The 22,306-nt window shown below is 30.9% G+C and overlaps 2 protein-coding genes across 4 annotated transcripts; one reads left to right on the top strand and one right to left on the bottom strand.

Moving 5' to 3' along the window:
• Positions 1-438: 438 nt before the first annotated feature.
• On the bottom strand, positions 439-1,670 carry LOC119684396 (E3 ubiquitin-protein ligase RNF220). Its single transcript, XM_038098430.1, has 2 exons — positions 1,297-1,670; positions 439-1,244 (listed from the first exon to the last, which is right to left on the bottom strand). The coding sequence occupies exons 1-2, from the start codon at positions 1,564-1,566 to the stop codon at positions 468-470; spliced, it is 1,047 nt and encodes a 348-aa protein (XP_037954358.1). The 5' UTR covers positions 1,567-1,670; the 3' UTR covers positions 439-467.
• A 6,591-nt stretch (positions 1,671-8,261) lies between these two features.
• Positions 8,262-16,792, top strand: LOC119679063 (transmembrane protein 47). 3 transcript variants are annotated; one of them, XM_038091213.1, is made up of 7 exons: positions 8,262-8,333; positions 9,585-9,750; positions 9,835-9,910; positions 14,691-14,877; positions 16,072-16,221; positions 16,292-16,354; positions 16,414-16,791. In XM_038091213.1, the coding sequence occupies exons 3-7, from the start codon at positions 9,860-9,862 to the stop codon at positions 16,572-16,574; spliced, it is 612 nt and encodes a 203-aa protein (XP_037947141.1). In that variant the 5' UTR covers positions 8,262-8,333; positions 9,585-9,750; positions 9,835-9,859; the 3' UTR covers positions 16,575-16,791. The 3 variants fall into 3 exon arrangements, with proteins under 3 accessions (XP_037947141.1, XP_037947139.1, XP_037947140.1); XM_038091212.1 differs by lacking the exon at positions 8,262-8,333 and adding an exon at positions 8,696-8,787; XM_038091211.1 differs by lacking the exons at positions 8,262-8,333; positions 9,585-9,750 and adding an exon at positions 8,530-8,787 and having other exon boundaries at positions 16,414-16,792.
• Positions 16,793-22,306: the final 5,514 nt, after the last annotated feature.

The raw sequence follows: 22,306 nt of genomic DNA, 5'->3' as shown, positions 1-22,306 counted from the left end.
ACAACATATTAAGGATAAGTTCATGTGATAACTGCATAACAATATTCCTAAATCTATACATACATAGAAATATGAAATAATTAAAAAATCTGTAAAATAAATCAGACAGTACAATCATACTAAAAGTTGAATGTTTTGAATAATTATTATAAAAAAGAATTTAGTAGGGATTTCATTTTTAAATTCTCCACACTTCTCAAACATTTTAATTGCATTTTGTCATAGTTAATCTTTGAAATATGTTCGCGTAGTTTTAAATTTTATTGCAAACTTATTATTGAAAATATTTAAAAAATCATATATCCATATGTTATAAGCATCTTAACAAATTTGATATGTCATTTATTCACAATAACTAAAGCTGTAAAACTTCAGGCCTCGATTTCGTTACCTCATAAGTAATATATATTGAAAAGAATGGCAAAATTTTGTTTTTTTCTTACATTTAATGCATATTAAAATATATATTACATATAAATTCGTCTTAAATCTTTTGGCGTTGTAATCACATTGCATTGAGGACAAAGTTTTCTCATACCCAATGAACGTAACCAACATTTATCGCAGTGTACATGCCAACAGGAGACAGAAATCGCTGGATTGCGATAATCATCTAAACATATTAAACATTTGTACTTATTTGGTATCTGATTTTCATATTGGCGTAATTTAATCTTTAAAGAATCAATAATATTTATAAAATGAGCAGGAGAACTCGAACTTGTTGGTGTATGCATCGTCGATTCACTCACTGCATCTCCTCCAAACATTTTTCTCCTATAGTCAGTATTTGATAACTCTTCGGTTTCATTATTTAAAACAAATTTATTTAAAGCAGGCATGTCCTTCGAATGTTCGTTGCTTTCAATATTTTCATTTGTTTCAACGAATGCTGATGATAAATCATTTTCGCTATACTGTGCCGGCCCATATACTTGAGTATCGTCTTCATCTACATTTAAATCCTCTTCATTATCACTTAAATTGGTATGATTCACTATAGTCTGTCCAATACCAATTGCCGCATAACCGCCTTGAAGTAAACTTGAGACGCGTATCCGTTTCTGACCAGCCCATTCATATTCTTCATATTCATCAATACCTTCATCACTAATGCTGCCATTTCTAGTGTTATTCTGCAAACAATCTTCTACGTGGTTTTGAATTTCATCTTTCAAATAAATATTGCCACAAAGTGGGCACGGATGTTCTGGTAATGTTTGAGGTCGTTTTCTTAAACGTTGCTAAATACATAAAATAATTAAGAAAATATAATATCGATAGTTATTAACTAACTTTTAAACGAGCCTGACGATTTCTTTGCACTCTTTTAAAATCCGTCCACGGTCTACAGAGTTCATCAGTGCTATTTTTTAACGAATTATTTCTTAATTCTGCAGCAGTCTTTTGCTGATCTTCTTTTAATCGTTCAAGTTCCTGTTTACAATGATTATCAATTTCAAAATTTTTTATCCTCTGATTACAAGAAGGACATTCGACTGAGTCCTCTTCACTATTAACAAATTGACATGAACGTAATGACCTATCTGATGTAGTTTCCGACATATTGTAACTTGAATATAATATTTGTTTAATTCGTCCAGCGATTTTTCACAAAAAGTAAGATTGATTTTGAAACTAATTAAACAAAACTGTGTATGTTCATTGATGACAACTACTTTTTATGATAATATGTGTATTATATGTGTAAAATAACAGAGTTGCAATTTATTTTAAAAATTATTTTAACTGCATTAAAGTCTTGCAACTAATTACATTTAATTAGTTTATTAAGCTAACTAATTTTTTAATATATTTTTACACTAGTTTTTATTATTCTTTCGTCTCCGACTACCTTTAATTATATTAATCAAGTTGTTTCTTCCATTTATCCTGATTCTAATCGGTTAGGTTATAGAGTATATAGAGAATATGTAGAGAGCATATATAGATGCTAAAATGAGCATGCTAAAAATGAAATTCATTTCATTTGTTAACTAATATGCACAAATAAATAAAAACACATTACATAAATAAATTTATAAACTCATGATTCGTAATAAATCAAAAAAGTAATAACTGTTTTAATTTCTTTTAAACATCGATTAACTAATCGCAGTGAGTAAAATGCAAATGAACAACTAAACAACTAAGGACTTAACAAGCAGTTATCTACGTATAACAAACAAGTGATTTAACAAGAGGTAAAAATATCGGATAAAAATTCTATAATTAATAATTATATCTTTATATACCAATTTTCAAGTTATATTTAAATTCGAGATACTCATAAGTATTATATTTATATCAAACACATTTTTGTTTCGACAAGTGGAAAGCATCGAAAGCCACTATGTAAGACTTAAACCCACTAAACGACTTCTTAGAAATACAAGGTAGTCAAATTTTATCCTGCGGACAGTAAGATCAAGAGCTGAAACTGTATTCCAGTAATCAAGAAAATGGCAGATATTAGAATATAGAAGGTTTAGCAGTTAGATAACAAAAATATCTAAGCCAAAATTGGAATCGGAATGGGAAGTGAGGGATGGAAGAGAGGTTGTTCGTGCTAAATACTAATTACTGACTAAGAGTAAACTGTCAAACCGTTATTGTTGTAACTCGGTTGCAGAGCGAAATTACAGGAGAAACGGGGATGATGTCGTCTAAATAATGGGACAGGAATTATAGAGGGTTCTGCGTCAAATTATTAATTATGTCGATAGAAAATTAAGCTGGGTGAATAATATCAGAGGGATAATTATTATGCCTGTTAAAGTATCTTCGCGCTACGGATCACTAGGGATAGTCATCTAAAGGCTTGATGTCGAAAGATTTGTAGATAGCGAATTTGGGAAAGTGTCTGCTATCGAGTCTGCGTTATCAAACTAATTGTACAAAATCGTTCTTGTGGTTAAAGCTAGACCATAAAGTTTAGACTTTTGTAATTATGTCGACATATCTGCGACCCTATGTGTCATTATGTGTAATGCAAAATCCATTTAAAAATATGCTAAAAATGTTAGATAATTATAAATACAAATATGATATTATGACCATGTGCAAGTTCGAATAAATAATAGTAAATTGAGGGAAATAGTAAATTATGTCGGTATGGCAGCGAATGTTGGTATTTACCAGAATTTCGACTAAAAATTGGGTAAAAAAGGTGTTTTCATTGTAAAAAAATATCAGATGTTTCATAAATAAATTTGAAAACTTTTAACCAAAAATAATAAATAAGTGCAATAAATCTATATATTTTCATAAGTGTAATCCAAAAAATCCCTTTAATATTTCAATTTATTTCATCTCAATTTACTCGAACTAACACAAGGCCTATATATATCCAAATTATTTATATACTCGATCTCTGTCCTTTTTTTGATTGAAAACGTCTTACTCATACTTATTTCGCTTAGAGTCGAGTATTGGTTTGTCAATATCTTGTCGAACTCGAATATGTCGTGACTCCTATTCTTCGAATTATTCTAAAAAAAATACATATGTCATACTCTATTGTGAATAATGTTATTTATAATGGATAAAAATTATGATAAAAATAAGCCTTTTCTTTTGTAAGCATGCCGCAAAAGAACAAATAAAATAAACACTACTTTCCATAACAACTCTGGACAAAATGGAAATTTTGTTAGGCTTTTATGTGCAAAATACGTAATAAAATTTAAAGTTAAAATTTCGAAAATAAATAGAATTTCTTTGCAATTATTGATACGAATATTTTTTTTTGTGAAACGCTTACAAAAGAAAAGGCCTAATATGGTAATAACGACCCATGCCACACTTGAGTAATTTTTAAAGATTAATTTTTGCATTAATTTTTTATGACTGCTACACTTGATAGGATTTGTTTTTTTAACGAGGATTCAAAATCAATAAAAGCTTAAGTCTGCGGGATTTTAATCCATTAAAAATATGACTTCATGTCCAGACGGAAAGTCCCTCCTAGAACTACCGTAAAATATTAAATCAGAAGACGTCGTGAGCATCAGCACAAATTGTTAGTTAGGACGTACGAGTTAGTAACAGTCTCATTTCTTGAAAGACTGCCTCTCTGGTGACGGACCTCGATGGCACGTAGTCATTCAATAATTCTCAATTAAGTCATGATCAACCAATTATACGTAGCGCGCTTAGCCGGTATGTACTTATTGCGCCTGCAGCGTATGTGATTATTATGTGAAGTTATTGTCACAACTTGTGATAGGGAAACTGTGACTCTAACCGCATTCTCATTTAACGCCTTTATATGGTCTCTAAAGGTGATCCTGGTATCTATGAGAACACCCCGATATCGCAGGAATGGATTTGAGGCTATTCGGAAGATCTCTCTCGTTGTTTGAGTACTGCGAAGCATCCCTTCTGTTCTTTAAACCGTTAATTGGAGTCCATTTTCGCGAAGCCAAATGGTTACTTTATCAACAGCTGCTATATACTGCTGCGTAATTTCCTCTATCTTTTTCGCAATGACGGTGATTGCAAGGTCATCAACGCAGCCAACGCTTGTGCAGTTATTTGGAAGGACGACCTCAAGTACTTCGTCGTACATCACGCTCCATAGTGCAGGACCAAGTACGAAGCCTTACAGAACAGCACAAGTGACCGTGTACTTGCGAACGATTCCAGCTTCTGCCCGGACCTGAAGCTGTATACCGCTAAAGTAATTACACACATTTTTGTACCACTTCTTCTTCACCGTAAGTGGATTCACGGGCAATGTCAATGGCGTGCGATGTACACCTCTCTTTTTCGAAACCGGATTGCCGCTCACTAAGTTCTCCGAGGTACTCCAGGGACTTATGCAAGCGATTGACCATAACAGATCCCGGAGTTTACCCCAACAGACAAAATGATCGATACGCCGTTGGATTCTGCAGATCTCTCTCCGATTTAAGGAGTAGGACCACGTCTTGCTTTTTGCAAGTGTTTGCAAATACGTTTGGTTCAGTTTTAATTGCCGCAATAAGCGCTCACTAGCGATGCCGTCTGCGCTAAGTGCCATATTGTTCTTATGCGCTTAGTAGAAGCATTTATCTCATTAACTGTGTCCTGCGGTATTGTAACCAAGAGAAGAGGAGTACCGGGAAAAACACCCTGTCATCCGTTGGTGGAATCAACGTAGTCACTATGCGGTCTATTACCAGCGAATCCGTCGATTGAGGCATTCTATCGTCACGAATCAAGAGCATCACCATCTTATAGGCTTTCCCCCCAAAGGTTAGCGTCAGCATTCTGATATAGTTCACTAAAGGAGCGCTTCCTGCTCTACTTCATTTTAGTTGTCGTAGAATTGTTGTGAGTTTTCATTAAACCAGTAGGCTGGTTTTATAGTTGTTTATCGCGACGCTCGGGATTCGGGGCGGCGTCACAAGCTACAATTCATTTGAAGAAACTGTTGTCGCCTTGCTAGCAGGAAACTTCGACTACTCAGCATTCTCGCACCAGACCAGTTTGAAGATATTGTTGTCGAAAAGTCATTTTTTTCATCTCAAGCAGACATTTGTAATGCGCATTGGCGGCATGCAGAGTTTAATGATAGCACGATGATTACTATGCAAGTAAATGTCTTCAAGTGGCTATTTTATATTTTTTGCTAGCGTGTCGTAAGCAAACGTTAAATTGATGGCAGATCAATTTCTACCTGTATCTAACGTATGTTCGCCAGTCTTAAGAAGCACAACATCCATTTTAGAAAACCACCCTAAGGGCACTCAGTCTATGGTGTTGCTATGATAGACACCCCAAAAAATGAACCAACCGTTAAAGTCTCTCGCAATGACTAGTGGAGACTTACCCCTGGTTTCTGTCGGAATGTCGGAGCATTGTTACTCAAATTTCTGTAAATCCAAACTTGGAGGAGCATAGCAGGAGAACATGAAGATCTAATCTACCTTAACCCAAGTAAAAAAGCGTCGGCTAACTGTAGTAGAATATTAAAAGGCTCCACAATACTTTAAAGGAGGAGTCCTAAATCCACAAGGATCTCGTTTCGTCATGATGTTGTTCACACAGAAGAGTTATATTCATATTTCATATTCATAAGCCATATGGAAAGCTGGTCCTGTGCAGCCCTGTAGTGATTGAGATTGATTTGCACAATCCTCATTTAAGCAGTTTTTTCACTGCCTTCTTAAATTCCGAACAGCGCGCGTTTCCAAACACGTGCTTGCCTCCACATAGGACCCATTTGCTGTACTTGTTGCACTCAGAGGCAAAGTGGTCCTGCTCACCACATTTTCGGCTATGATCTTCTGGGAATTTACGGTTTGAAGATTTGCGATCAAAGCGCCAACATTTCATAAAGCGTTTCGGTTCCACACAGTCCATGACTCAACAGTTTGACCAACTGATGCGAATCTTTCTGAGTTTGAGCAATTTATCTGCATGTGATGCCGGGAGTTTTATAAACGCTATTATTAAACCTCGTTGTTTTCCACCCGCGATGCAGATGTTGGTTTCTCAAGTTCACTTATCCCACTTTCCAGATGAAAAACACCGAAAATTTCCTGTTCGGATGTGATTTCGTCCTGGTCTTTGATGACCACTGTCTTACAGTGAGTCAGTGCCGCCACACCTACTAAGTCGCCAAGTACAGTTTCCACTGCTGACTGAAAAGCCACCGTGTAGCTTTCTGGAGCCTTTTTAAGCTCTAGCAGCAACTCATTTTTAACAGTCGTGTCAAACTCAACTGACCGAGCCGCCAAGGTCCTTAAGCGATTAATCATTCCTTATGGACCTGAAGATATCCCCTAAGCTCTTCTCCGAATAAAGATTGCATCCGACTTGGATCGCAGGCGCGGTTTTATTTCCATTCCCACCTTTTTCCAACCCTGGACTTGAGTATTTTTTTTTTGAGGAGGCTTTCCAGGTATTTTCGTAGGTGTGTGATATGCCTTTATTAAATAATTGTTAATTTCAAAGTAATTTTATTTAAAATAAAGAATTTTAAAATTGAAAATTAATATTACAGTATAAATGAGTTCCAAATGTACATACAATGTACATTCATACATTTAGTATACCAATCATATACAGTAGGCTCGCAAGTGTTGTAAAAAAACAGCAAGTTGCTGGTCTATGCTGCAAAACAACAACACTATATATGCAAAACAACAACACTATTTTATCTATCTAGCCCAATAGTTATTTACTGGCCAAACACTTCGACCAGTAAAGAATAAAGTGTTACCAACGCAATAAGCGAACTATTGTAAATCTTCATTGGAAATTCCAACGTATGTTGCAATCATATGTCAAAAATCATATGTAAACAAAAATTCAAAAAAAATTCAAAAATATAAATTTAAAAATTGGGAAAAAAGAAAAAATTTCAGTGTTTTATTATGAAATTTCCAACATTCTTTTTAATTCTTTTTATTTCTGTATTCATTTTAATTATCAATAGCTCTTTTCGGTGGCTCACAATTACGGCAAAAAACAGCAAATTGCTGGCCTATACTGGCCTATGCTGGCCGAAATGTATGCAAAACAACAACACTATTTTCTCTACCTCGGCCAGTATAGTTTACCAACGCAATAAGCGAACTATTTTGAACCTTCATTGGAAATTAAAACGAATATTGCAATCATATGTGAAAAGTTACATGTAAATAAAAATTCAATCAGAATTCAAAAATTTCATAAACTTGAAAATTGAAAAAAAAGAAAATTTCAGTGTTTTATTTTAAAATTTTCAACATTTTTCCCATTCCTCTTAATTTTCTATTCATTTTCAATTTTCAATCTATGTTTATTATTTATTTTTATACTTATACAGTATGTAATTTGCTTAATTTATGTGCACATATGCAAAATTTGCTAATTGTCAAAACATAACACTTGATAGATTGCAACAGTGATGTCAATGCTCACGTGGCCAATATAGGCCAGCAGCATTTTTTGCCATACTTGCGAGCCACCGAAAAGGACTAATATTAACACATGTTATGGCAAAATCAGAATAAACCACAAAAACTTTTAAATTTGAAAAGAAAAATGAATAAAATATTTTTAAATCGAGGTATTTCTTGCAAAATATTTTACCCACACACACATGTTTTACACGTATATAATAAAAAAAATAATTAAAAAGTATTAAAACAGTATTTTAACAAAATGTTACATGTATAATAGTTTATACCAAAATATGTAACTGTGCATGTTATACCACTTATCTGTATAATATTTAATTAATAGGCAAACAATTATTTGTTTATGGTAACACTATCATGAAGCAGTAGACCTGAAATTTCTTAGATACAATTGGCTTTCAGAGAAATTGAAGAATGTATAGAAGTTGTGTTAAGAATTGTGTTAGTGACTTTTTTAAGTATATATAAAAAAATCGAAAAAAAATACGTATTACGAAAAGTGAAGGAATAGTATTTATTGTGTAAACTAAGGAATATAAGTTAATATATAAATTCTAAAGTGCAGAAATACTATGTTATATACTAAATATATGTATATAACATAAACATACACCACTTTTTAAGAAATTAAAATAATCATTTTAATTGTTAAAAAATAGAGTGTCCCAAATATATATAAATATATATACATATATAATTAGAAAATGTCCATTAATCTTGGAAAATCGTTGCCGCAACTACAACAATCACTATTGAGCAACACCAGCAGTAACAACAACAATAATAAAATTATTGCCACTAATATTTATGGCTCCTCATCAGATTACCAATGCTCAGACTTTGACTTTGATGAATTCGACTCAGAATCCGTGACATTAGATTACTTTAAAGAAAGGTAAATTTTACTAATTGTAAAATGTATTTAGTCTTGTGGGATGATATCTCAAAATTGAACTCATTTCAATTCAAAACCATGCATTGTTGTTGTTGCTGTTTTTATTGTTGCTACAATTTATTATAATTTCTTAAAGCCCAGCATTTTTGCATATATTTTGGCATCATTTTATATTTTCAAATCTAAAAATAAAAAATTCGTGTCGCTGCTGTTTCAAAATTTGTCGTTTTATGTTGCATTCTTTTACTTTTATTACATACGCTTTTATTTGAATAAATTTGCAAATGTATTTTGTGTGTATTCATTTATAATTATTTATTTATGTAAAAATGATGTTCCTATTAATTTGGATGGTTTGTTTATTTTTTTAAATTGTTGTTTTACATAAATTTTGAAATTGTTAATTGTTTTGTTAAATTTTGTTAAAATAATTTTATAACTAATGCATTTGTTTTGATTTAACCAAATTTAAAATTTATTATATTCTATTCAGTTTTAAGTCAATCGATAGTTATATTCGTATTTCTAAATTTGGCTTATATGTGTCAATTATAGATATTTGATGTGTTTTATTATAATGATTATTTCAATTATTAAGTAATAATTTATTCTGTATACATTTTTAATCCAACTTTTGTTTAAATTTCGACAATCCAAACGGATATCAACATTGATATTCAGATTTTAATTATTTTGAAATAATTTATTTAATTAATGTTGATGTGTAAAACCACAAAACAATAACGTTTTTAATAAGCAAAAAAAAAAACGCAATGCTTTTTATTTCTATTTAACAGATATTAAGAAATGTTATACATATGCATTTATAATTAAACAAATATACAGCTACTAACGCTGGTAATCACCACTCAAATAATTGAAGTTTACCTTTACTAACAAAAATTTCCAAGTTTATATTAAGCAAATTTATAAAGGATTCAGGTTTTGACGTCTGCACTATACGTAAGTTTAAATATAAACTGATTAATTGTATGAAATATAAATATATTTGGATATACTAAAATAAATTCATAATTTATTTAATAGTTCACGACGTCCATCTCCATCGAAAATGGCTCCTACCACTACCATCGAAACTATAACAATTACACGTCCGTTAAAGGTTTGACCTCTTATAATTAAATTTTTTTTATCATTTCTATTTAGATATATAATAGTCTTGAACAAGTTAACAAACTTTATATTCACAATTAGTAAAACAAGAGAAATATTTATTTAATTGATTATAAAATAATTATATTAAGTTGCGTTATTTAAGTATTTATTGTAAATGAAATTTATTTATTGGAATAATTCTATGTAAAAAATCCGTAATATGTTATATAATTCAATTTACGTTAATAAATTAAGATTCATTAAGTTTCTTTGAATTAAAACATAGAAAATACTTATAGTTTAAAGTGTTTCATACTATGTTTTAACAAAACATTATATAATTATTATTTGTTATTTTCAGTATTTATACATTATTTTCACCTTTTATTGGAAACAAAAAGCATTCTGCCCTATAATACGATATAAAAAAGCATAGATTAAAAGCGAAGAACATTAGGTTCGTTTAGCTGTGATAAAAATATATTAAATAGGGTATTTGTAAAAAATAATGTTTAATTTTTATTAAAAAAAGTTTGTAATATTTGTTTGTCGCTTATTGGCTTCATTGTGTTTAAGAACCTCTATTTGGAAAAGAAATTCAACGTTTTAAAGGTGTTCAGAATCAACGCCTCATCTCCTTTTCGTTCGAATTGGTATGTATATCTATAGCTTCACTAATATATAATTCAATTTTAATAGAGTATATTAACAGTATATTGTGTATCGCTATACACAATTTATTGTTAAAGTCAATAAAAGTAGTCTAACCCTTTCGATTTTTACTACAGGTAAAACTATTTCTGAGTCATTAAAATCTTTCTTAGTTTAATTGTTGATGGACTTGTCGGTGAAGTAAGTTTTCGTAAATCCCGCCCTGCGGTAGTAGTTTTATATACTTTTACAACTTACAGGCTACTATACTTTTTTTTTAAGTTCTTAAGAATTTAACACGAAATATGTTTTAAAAATTGCGGTACTGCAATTTTAAGTTTTGAATAATGCTTTGATCGAGTGGCTAGCAAACATCTATGGTGTTAGATAAAGTGTGCATTATCCAAAAATAATAAATAATTAATAATTTCTGTTTTTCTCTTCCTATTTTCCTATGAAATTCACACAGTCAGTCTGTTATAATTTTACGTCTCATCTAGGTCTTTTGATGTTATTTCCAAAGAGTAGACAACTGTTTAGCTTAATATTTTTAAATGTACGCGGGTAAACTGCACTTCCAATAACTAACATCTGTTGTATTCGCTAGGCATGCACAAATTTGAACAGTTAAGCGCTTCTTTTTTTATTTTCCACCTAAACAAGTTTTTCCTTTCAAAGCTAAAGTTTTTTTGTAGAAAAGTCTAATTTCGTCTAGAATCCAGCATCATTGTAGGGCTTCTGTTTAAAAATTGTTATTATCTTCTAAGTGAACAGCAACTGTTTCACCTGATGAATACATAACATAGGATTAATTTCGTTCCTAATACGCAAGTAGTGTACTAAAAATAATTTTTTGGTATAAACGAAGTATAAGACGCAGAGCGGGAAAGTACCGATTTTTGTTAATAGCTTCACTTTGTGTTTACGCATGGTAATCTTTCTTTTTCCTTGTTTTTTTTTCGCATAGAAGTAGGTGTCTTGTTAACGGAGCACAGCGTAGAACTTCAGGTATATAAAAATTTTTTTTTGTGTGTCCGCGTTTATATTTAAAGCGCCCGTCGAATAGAATGCCTTTATAATAGAAATTTAAAAAAAACTTAAGACTAGCAACACTGCATCGTTAAAAAAGCTGCCAATTTATAAGAGCGTTCATTTAATAGACGCTCATTTCAGTGCACAAATTTGTGGTTTTTAGAGTTGATCCCATAACTTATACAGTAACAAAGAAACGAAATGTGTATAGGTGTTGCATTTCTTTTTAGCGTCGCATCTCAACTTAACGCAACAGTTTAGAGTACAGGATTTTATCAAAAATGCTTTTAGAAACCCAAAGACCATGGTATTTACATATAAAAAAATAAGCAATTTAGACCGATTAAAGTCATTATAAAAAATGTGCATCATACGTGGAACTCAGGGTCGGTAGTCGCAGACTTACAAAAATAAGGCTTAAAAGCAATTTCAGCGGTAAATAAACTTAAATGGAAAACTAAAGATCCGTTAAACATGTTTTTGGTTTCGTTCGACGCGTCTGAAGACATAAACAAAATCTATAAAATCTCGAAAGTTTAAAATACGAATCGGGCTGTGAAACCAGTTAAACAAAAGAGCTGCAAAAGGTACGAGATAAGAAAACAAGCTCGGTTAAAATAAACCTAAAACAACTAACCAATAGCGGAACGCATAAAAGTGACTTACCAGTCAAAATTGTAAAAAAACACTCTTTGTACTGTAAAAACACAAACAGAAGCCAAAATGCAATCCTAGGCACAAAAAACTAAAATTGGAAACTTAAATCCGAAGTCTAAAAATGTAATCCTTATCCAAATTTTTGAGAAATAAAATAAGCAAAAAGAATTCAATAAGCTGATTGAAAAGCGTTTAAAAAGTTTAGAAATTCTCTCGAACTCTTGAACTCTTGCTTCGTACCCAAAATATTGACACTTGCCGTATAGCTAAAATCCATCGTCTTACATAAAATTTAAAAATTATTCAACTTATCACTCAGTTCATTCAGATAATTGTACACGAAAAAGTAGCGCAATTATACTTCGAAGCAACATTAAGCATCGCCAAGGAAATCCACCTTCTGAATTCCAGTTAGTTTTAGTTGAAATCGAAGCTGACCACCAACCCTTAACAATAGCTGCTTTGTATAGTCCTCCGCGGCGTAATATAGGCAAAGAAAAATGTATTGAAGTGTTAGAGACCCTTGGAGATAAATTTATTCTTGGTGGCGAGTATTTTTATTGCTAAAAATACTTTTTGGGATTCGAGACTTATTACGACTAAGGACTCGGAACTTCTTAAAGCTATTCAACAATCTGGTTGTGAAACAATATCGACGTAAAAACCTACTTATTGGCCCACAGATGAAAGTAAAATACCTGATCTTATTGAATTTTTTAATTTCTAGAAGTTTAATGGAAATAAAAGATAAATAAAAGCTTATCTGGACTCGGATCATTCCCCAATATTTTTAAATATTTGCAGTTCTATTGTAAAAAAAGAAAATCCTTTTTTTTGGTTAATAAATAGGTAGTTTGGAAGCTTTCTAAAACAGTTGTAAATCAATCAATGATGATCCATGTTACCGCCATGGAAGATCAATACCAACTAGAAAGCGATATAGAAAAATTTCCACAAAATATACATAAAGCTTGCTGGAACAGTACTCCCCTTATAAAGCAGGTTACTACTGGCTGCAACTATTCCAATGAAATTATATAAATAATAATCAAAAAACGCAAACTTAGCCGGAAGTCGCAAATGACCCGATCTCTTGGAAATAAGTCCCTGATCAATAAAGTCTGTAAAAGATTGACTAAAAGGATAAGACATCTTAAAAACAACTCCTTTAAAACATTTCTATGTAGCTCTGGAAGACAACAAAAAATTTTACACAACCAGTGACACACTTCTCGCCATTATAGCTTGAAAATAATTGCGCAAACAGCAATAAGCAGAAAGCATAAGTTTTTCCGGAATATCTTAGATGTACTTTCACAATAGAAAATACCGAAAAGAATATTCCGGCTAATATAAAACCAGACAGCAAAGTGACCATATCTCCAGCTTCTGCTCAGGAAATAAAGGACATCATTAAGTTTTTAAAACCCAAAAAGGCTGCTGGATTTGACCTCTTGACAGCTGAGATTCTAAAGAACTTGCCAAAAAATAATCAAATATTATTGAAAAGTTCATCGAATTTGTAATATAATAGAAACCTCACACAGGGAAGCGTTTTTGGTCTCATACTCCTTCTTCTGTTACTAATGATATCCCAGTAACAGAAAATTGTAAAATTGCGACGTTTGCTAATGATGATAGCTTTACCTTCAATTGGTTCTAATGTAATGAAATCAACTAAAACCCTCCAGCTGGCCGTTAATAATGTTCATCAGTGAACGAAACAATTGCAACTTTAGCTTAGACTTTAAACTATATTGAAAAGAGTATGTGAAAATGAAAAAACAAGAACTTGAGCTAAAGTTTAAGCTAAAAATTAGCTAATTGTCAGGCATTCAGTTTACCGATACAAAATAAACTCCTGATTTACAATCAAATCTTAAAGCCTGTGTGGACATACGGTATACAGTTATAGGGATGTACCAGTAAGAGCAATGTTATGCTAATACAACGTTTCCAAAACTAATTACTAAGAAATATTGTACATGTGCCCTAGTACATTCGTAGTGCAGACCTACATCGTGACATGGCAATCAAACCCGTCAAGGACGTCGTAAAAACAAATGCTCTTGCCCACGCATCGAAAATTACACAACATAAAAATGCAGAAGTTTTACAATTAGTCAACGCAATTGACTCTGCACGGAGATTAAAACGTATAAAACCCTCTAACCTCACTAAGTAATAAAACCTTAGCGTAGATATTTATAATTTATCAAACTAAAAATGCTTGTTAGTCCTAAGTATATTTACTAGTTGCATTAATAAAAAAAAATGTCGTAGGAAAACCATCGATGCTTAAGTACCTAGTCATACTAGGTACTTACTATAAAGATGTTATGTGAAGTAAAGAACTTCAATATTATAGTTTCTATTAAGTAAAATAGTTACTACCGTTATATTGACAAAATATTTATTATTAAAAATTATATTATATTATTTTTCAGGTTATTGCTTTCATATGCGGTGTGATTGTTGTCATATTAATGATAATGGCGTTAGCATCAACTGATTGGCTTATGGCAGCAGGTTGGAGACAAGGACTTTTCGTACATTGCATTGAAGAAGACGTCATTTCACCACTTCCATTTAATATAAATGAACCACCCGGTTGTTACAATAGCCGCGATGTTTGTAAGTTAATATAATAATATGAATTTGAATAGAAATTATCTGTTTTTAGAAGTATTTAGTATTACGTAGTTTTATTTAATTTGTTTGTTTGATTGTTTGTTAGGCGTCACAATAGTTGTATCAAATTCAAAAATACTTTTTTTTTAAAGTGTAAGATCCAAATTTTATTATAGTGAAATTGATTTTATTGATATGTATTTACGGAAGTTGTTATCTTGGCACTTGTTTTATATCCATATCCATATTGTTGAATGCCATCATAATAACATAGAGTACTTCATCCATTATGTAGTTGAACAACCTCTGAGACCAGATTTAAGTTAAGCAGGCGTTGATTTTTCAACATTCACTATAAAACAATCTCAATTGAATAGAACAATTCATTTTATAATTCAAGAATTAGGAGTCAGTTGTCAAATTCGGGTGATCTGTCATTTGTGTCTTTGAAGATTGAACTAGTACTTGGTGTGGTTAATCATGTTGGTGTTATGACGCTTGAATTTACCATACGTGATCCTGAACTATACTTTGAAATGAAATCACAGTTTAGAATTTTGTGGAATTTTAATGGATCAGAAGAAATGAGGCGACGTTGTCGGCAAACTTGCTTGCTTGAGCAAGTGCAACTGTCAAGAATCGGTTGATTTAGGTCTACTCAAAATCAATTTAAGGTTCGATTAAAATATTTTTGTATTAAAAAAAAGTTTTAAAATAAATTTTAAAAAATATATACTATTTGTACCGATATTTTGACTAAAAAGTACAGCCATTCAAAACTGTACATATATAAAATTTGGATATTAAAACAAAAATATATGCTTTATTTCTTATAAATTGTCTAAAATTATTTGGTTTCTTATACTCTTATGTACACTATTTATAAAATTGTACGAGCTCTTGGGACGCTGATTCATTAGAACCGGTACTTATTAATGAATATACTTATGAATTATTTCTGTAGTTAGTGTGAATACGTATAAGTGGCGCATGAGAAAACAATTTATGCGCATTTATATTTAGTTTTTATAAGTGTACTCTAAGTATTTGCGGTTCTCTGTTGCAAATTGGTGAAAGAAGTTATCCATACAAGTATTTTCATCTGATTATTTAGAATAGTTAGTGTGTTTGCTTTTAATTTTATAACCATTTTATTATATATAATTAAATTATTTTTGATTTAATTATTTCTTTTAGTTTATATAAAAGCTACTGCAGGTCTGTGCATATTGACATTAATCACAGATGTTATTGCTACAATTTTAACTGGACTCGGTTTAAAAACACAAAATCATAATTTGAAATACAAGTTTTACAGAATAGCGGTAATAGTTATGCTTTGTTCATGTGAGTGAATGTATATATAAAATAAATTCAGCAAATATATTAATTTATAAAATATAATTTATTCTTTCAGTATTAGCGGTGTTATCTGCATTGATAGTATATCCGGTATGCTTTGCCGGGGAACTTAATTTAGGTATATTAATGAATAAAAGTTTAATTCCTTTAAACAAATACTTTAATTAAAAATATTAGCTAATCGACCTATCTGGGAGTTTGGATGGGCGTATGGAGTAGGGTGGGGAGCAGCTATTTTTCTTTTTGGAGCTGTTGTCTTACTTTTATGCGATAAAGAATCTGAAGAAATTTATTACAAGGAAAGAAAAATTGTGCACGAAAATCAAATGCGCGCCTAGGCCAGGCCGCACGACCTGCCGGACGTCGTTCTTTAATTATAAGTATTTATTTTATATAATTGAAAAAGATAATTATGCATTATTTACCAAACATTATCATTAATATATATAAGAATTTTCGTAATTGACATTAAAATATTACAAAACCTCCTCCTATGTACAAAATATCAGCGTGTTCTTATACTTTTTTTATTTCGAATACTCATATATATATATACAATTTTTGTAAAAAAATGCAGTGTTTACCTGTTTATTTACTTATTGTAAAAAATATGTTATTTTACTTATGTTAATGTATGAGTAGAAATATATTGTATTTAAATTATTGTAATGTATCTTATTTTTGAAAAGAACATATTATTTGTATATATGGTTTTTTTCTTTATTTTTCTTGTTACAAATTTTTACAAAATTTTTATAAAAATATGCCAAATATTAAGTTAAATGGTTCGATCATTTATAACACAATCAATACTCAACTTTACATCTATTTATTTAGAATTTTGTTATTGTAACTCACACAAAAGACCTGCTTGTTGGGTCCCTGTTGAGAGGGATGAGGGCCATTTAGTTGTCAGTACAGACAAGTGGCTCCGAGGCATAGGCCCAGCTTCTCCTCAAAGCATTTATTTACAGTAATCTCACTTATTTGTTTTTATGGGCTTTGTAAGAATTCTTTCGTTTTATTAAATTTTTTAAATAAAATTTGTTTTTATATTTATAATAAATAGTTACTTTACACTTTTTATTTATTTTGCCTTAATTATACGAAATAATATATCAATTGTTTATATTTTTAAAGATTGTTAAGCCGGTTAAATAAATTTTTATATATTTGTAATATATATTTTATTTTTTATTTTCATATTAACTACAAAATACACATGTATATACTTTTTTATGAGTTTAAAGCATTAAAAACTGCCAATTTTAAAAATTACTGTTTAATTTCCTAAATATTTTTATATTTTTTCCAAAATTATGCAGTATATCTGTACATGACAAATTATATTTAAAAAAATCATCTCTAGCAGTCGACTTATTTCGTTTCCAAAAAATAACTGTAGATAACCTCGTCATTATTAAATATCTCTTCAAAATCTTCAAAATTGCATATATTTTAATCTGTTTGATTTATTAAACTAAAAACTCCAACATCCAAAAATTTGCTACGCTTAGTACATAAATTGTTTATAAATTTTGTTGAATTTATAATTATTATAATTTAATAAATAAAGGCAACAATTTAAAGAATTTTATGTACCATATTATAAAAATGACGTGAAAATCAACAATACCATTACATATATTTTGTTTTTGTTGTTTGAACAGATAAATAACTAGTGCAAAAAGCAAAAGCAGATTTTCTTATTTACTTCATAATCATTCATCCAAAAACATCTAAATTCATTCAAAAACTTAACAGGAATCATATTTTTATATTTTAATAAATAATAAGAATATTTAATTATATGAAGCTGAACAAATCTTAGGCAGGAACGTGCGGTGGTAAATGACGTAGATTTATACAAAAAGATGACTTAGTGTTTACTAATAATAATTAAGTAATTAATACACATAATTTACTAATATACTAAAATGTATTTTATTAAATGTATTAATTGAATAACAAATTGTAAACAGCAGTAGTATGTGTACTATTCTTAACGAAAAATTATAATAATGTATTTAATATAAAAATATTTGTGTATGTGAAAATTTAATTAAACATTTACGGAAAGAATACAATTAAAATCAATAAAAGTAATAATATATTTAAATTTATATATTTAGTTTTACTTTACTTTCATTCCGAACTAAAATTTTGAATTTTGCTTTGATTAAATTGTGTATAAACAGTGTGTCTCTATTAAATCTCTATTTCTAAAAAATCCCAAGAAAATGGAGTAAAACTAAAACTTAATCTTGATTTTTCTTTAAATGAATAACAATTAGCCGATCCAAGAATAAATCATTCGTTCAATGATTATCTCATCACTCATCAATGTACCTCCCGATAGTATTCTTCCACTGCATTTTAAATGGTTACTGATCATGTGAAATGTGAATCATTTTCTTGTAGATTAAGACGTTTCATTTACTACACCAAATGATAGTCCAGACTTCAGTAGACATTGGCAACTTAAATTTAATCTGGAAGAGTTATCTGTTAATTGTATGAATCAAGTATGTATGTGTGACCCAAATTGATAAAATGTTAGCTTGCCGATATTTGCATTTCTTTCTTTCACTTATTCTACAATAGTCTCTTTCGCAAAAACTTTTAAAAGATTTTTCAGCACTATGTTCTGAGTAGTCTGCACTTGTTTAATAGTAAATTTGGCTGCTTTGCCATATAAGCTATACCCCAACATAGTAAACCGGTACCCCAACATAGTTTGTATATTGCTATATTGTTGTTTAAACAAGAAACGAGATGAAACGAGTTACTGTATGGCATAGCCGAGTCTTGATAGCCAAACATATTAAGAGCATTTACACTAATAACAACTGTGGTTGCACTACTCCGGTGTTTTCGCATCATGTCATAGGCAAACATCATATATTAGTATGAAGCCAGTATAAAATTTCAGCAAAAATCAAATTTTAAATAATTTGGAAGACTTGTGCATTTCATGCGCACGAAGCCAGTCATATATTTTAAGAAAAAAAAAGCACACAAACAAAATCCAAGCATCACATTCAAAAATATTGTCTCACCTACCCATGCATATACAGTCAGCGACAAAACTCTACATACACCCCCCATTTTTGCTAGTTCGTAAATCCAGGGACATAATAGAAAAAAGTAATGATACAGTTTTGTTTAGAACTGTTTTTTAATAATAATAAACAAAAGAAAATCCATTCATCAATATAAATTAACAAAGTTATTCGAAAAAAACCTAAAAAAATCATTGACAAAAGTCTACATACACTTCATTGATTTTTAGATATAGTCGACAGAAATATAAATGTTAAACGGGAAAGTACCGTTTTTCATATTTCATGCTTGTGGCATGAGTCATACATTTATATAATGCACTTAGTTGTGCTTTGAGAGTGGTATTTAATTGACACGATGGGTCCACGAAAAGAATTTCAAGTGATATGCGAAATCTGGTTATTAAGCATAGAAATGAAAAAAAACCTTATGGTGAAAATATCAAAATTAGTAAATTTGACCCGATCAACAGTTCAGACGATAATAAGAAATTATAAAAATACTGGTTCTCCTGAAAATAAACCTCGCAGTGGCCGCCCAAGGATACTCATACGTAGGGATGTCAGTTTGGTTTTAAAAGAAGTTAACAAAAATCCGAAAGTAAGTGCCTTAAATTTAGTCGAACACATTGCTAATGCAACTGGAAAGCATGTCAATCCACGTATAGTACAAAGAACGTTGAACAGCCACGGTTTTCATGATAGAATACCACGCAAAGAACCTTTAATTTCTGAAAAAAACCGAAAGCTGCGCTTAGAGTTTGCCAAACAATATAAAGAAAAGAATTTTGATTTCTGGAAGCAGGTTTTATTTACAGATGAATCGAAATTCAATATATTTCAACGCGATTGGAGAGCTAAAGTTTGGAGGAAAGCGAAAACAGCACTGAATCCGAGGCATATAATGCCAACTGTAAAGCATGGTGGTGGCAGTGCTATGCTTTGGGGAGCCGTAGCTGCAACTGAAGTAGGAAAAATAACTTTGACGTAGATTGGCATGCTTCCTAGTTGCATTAGCAATGTGTTCGACTAAATTTAAGGCACTTACTTTCGGATTTTTGTTAACTTCTTTTAAAACCAAGCTGACATCCCTACGTATGAGTATCCTTGGGCGGCCACTGCGAGGTTTATTTTCAGGAGAACCAGTATTTTTATAATTTCTTATTATCGTCTGAACTGTTGATCGAGTCAAATTTACTAATTTTGATATTTTTACCATAAGGTGTTTTTTCATTTCTATGCTTAATAACCAGATTTCGCATATCACTTGAAATTCTTTTCGTGGACCCATCGTGTCAATTAAATACCACTCTCAAAGCACAACTAAGTGCATTATATAAATGTATGACTCATGCCACAAGCATGAAATATGAAAAACGGTACTTTCCCGTTTAACATTTATATTTCTGTCGACTATATCTAAAAATCAATGAAGTGTATGTAGACTTTTGTCAATGATTTTTTTAGGTTTTTTTCGAATAACTTTGTTAATTTATATTGATGAATGGATTTTCTTTTGTTTATTATTATTAAAAAACAGTTCTAAACAAAACTGTATCATTACTTTTTTCTATTATGTCCCTGGATTTACGAACTAGCAAAAATGGGGGGTGTATGTAGAGTTTTGTCGCTGACTGTATATATTTAGTAAGTGTGCAATAAAAAGAAGAGTAGAAAAAATTTACCAAGAAACTTACATACGCATGAGCTAGAAGCTATGTGTGCATTTGCTCTGATATTAGAGTTTTTTCTATATGATTTTGTCCAAGCAAAATACAACATATTCGCTATTGGTTTGATTGCTGACTTCACTAACAAAATAGCATTGATCACACATAAAATAATAAGTTCGATTATTTATACGTTTGAACAGACATGTTTTTCCCATTGCGTGTACCTTTTCAGAATTCATGATTTTTTAACAGAGGCAAATTACATGTCTTTATATTTCTATGTTTTTGGTATTAGAACAAAAGAAGGAATCAAAATTGTTGGGATTAATACAGTTTAAAAGTAATCTGAAAAGCTCACATTAAATAAATAGCTAAAAGGTTATCAAAGTTTTCACAACATGTAGATCTATCGCACGTAAGAGTTTGGGCTTTACACTAAAACTACTACGCCGGATTTATAAAGAAATGATTACTCATAAAGCTGTGTCTGAAAAAATTGCACAAAACAACAAACTGATTACCGCACTCAACAAGATATGTGTAAGCAATAAGGTAGCTGTGCGAACGCTTCCGACACATTTTAAGAACTCATATTTCTTCACATTTACATTCAATCCCAAGCACCATAGATTAAAGACGACCAATAAATTCGTCTTATTTTTAAAATACTATAACAATTATATAATTTTTAAACTGATATAATTCACACTCTCTAAAGTTTTGCTTTGGCATGAATCACGAAAAAATATACAGAGTTGTATAATACTTTTATCTTTCAAGCTTTGTAAGCATGTCTTATTAACATTGAATGACATTTAATGATATGAACGATATTATTTATATGGTATAAAAATTTAGCCTCAGTAGAACCATAGCTATTTGATTTTTTTTCTAACAAATGATTTTGACTCAATAATGACGGTTCCAAGAACCGCCAGGTCTTCGTCAATCTAGACGACCAAGCAAAGTATGTGTCTGTCTGAAATTTGACGTTTATATGTGTTTTTACCACTAAGAAGCAAGTCTCAAACATATTGCTTCTTATGTCAGGACGGACCAACCACTTTAACCTGGCACTGTTCTGTCTGCAAAATTCCTATTTGTGGAAATCAGTCTTTAAGGTGCAACAGCTGTAATAACTGGTATCACCTTTGTAACTGTTTAGGTTTGCATAGCCATGCTGAGTCAAACCTTGCCTTTAGAGGAGCTTGTCCAACAACTTCCCTATATAGACAATCTCCATCTTTGTCTACCTATGGCAACCCTTTTCCAATCAACACCAACAATCCCTCTCCCGGCATCTGTCTTACTATCTACTACTTCAGTCTGTGCAGT

Source organism: Teleopsis dalmanni, chromosome 2 (genome assembly GCF_002237135.1).
Source record: "Teleopsis dalmanni isolate 2A chromosome 2, ASM223713v2, whole genome shotgun sequence".
In the NCBI taxonomy this organism is placed as follows: Eukaryota; Metazoa; Arthropoda; class Insecta; order Diptera; family Diopsidae; genus Teleopsis; species Teleopsis dalmanni.
This window is presented reverse-complemented; position numbering and strand designations above follow the sequence as displayed.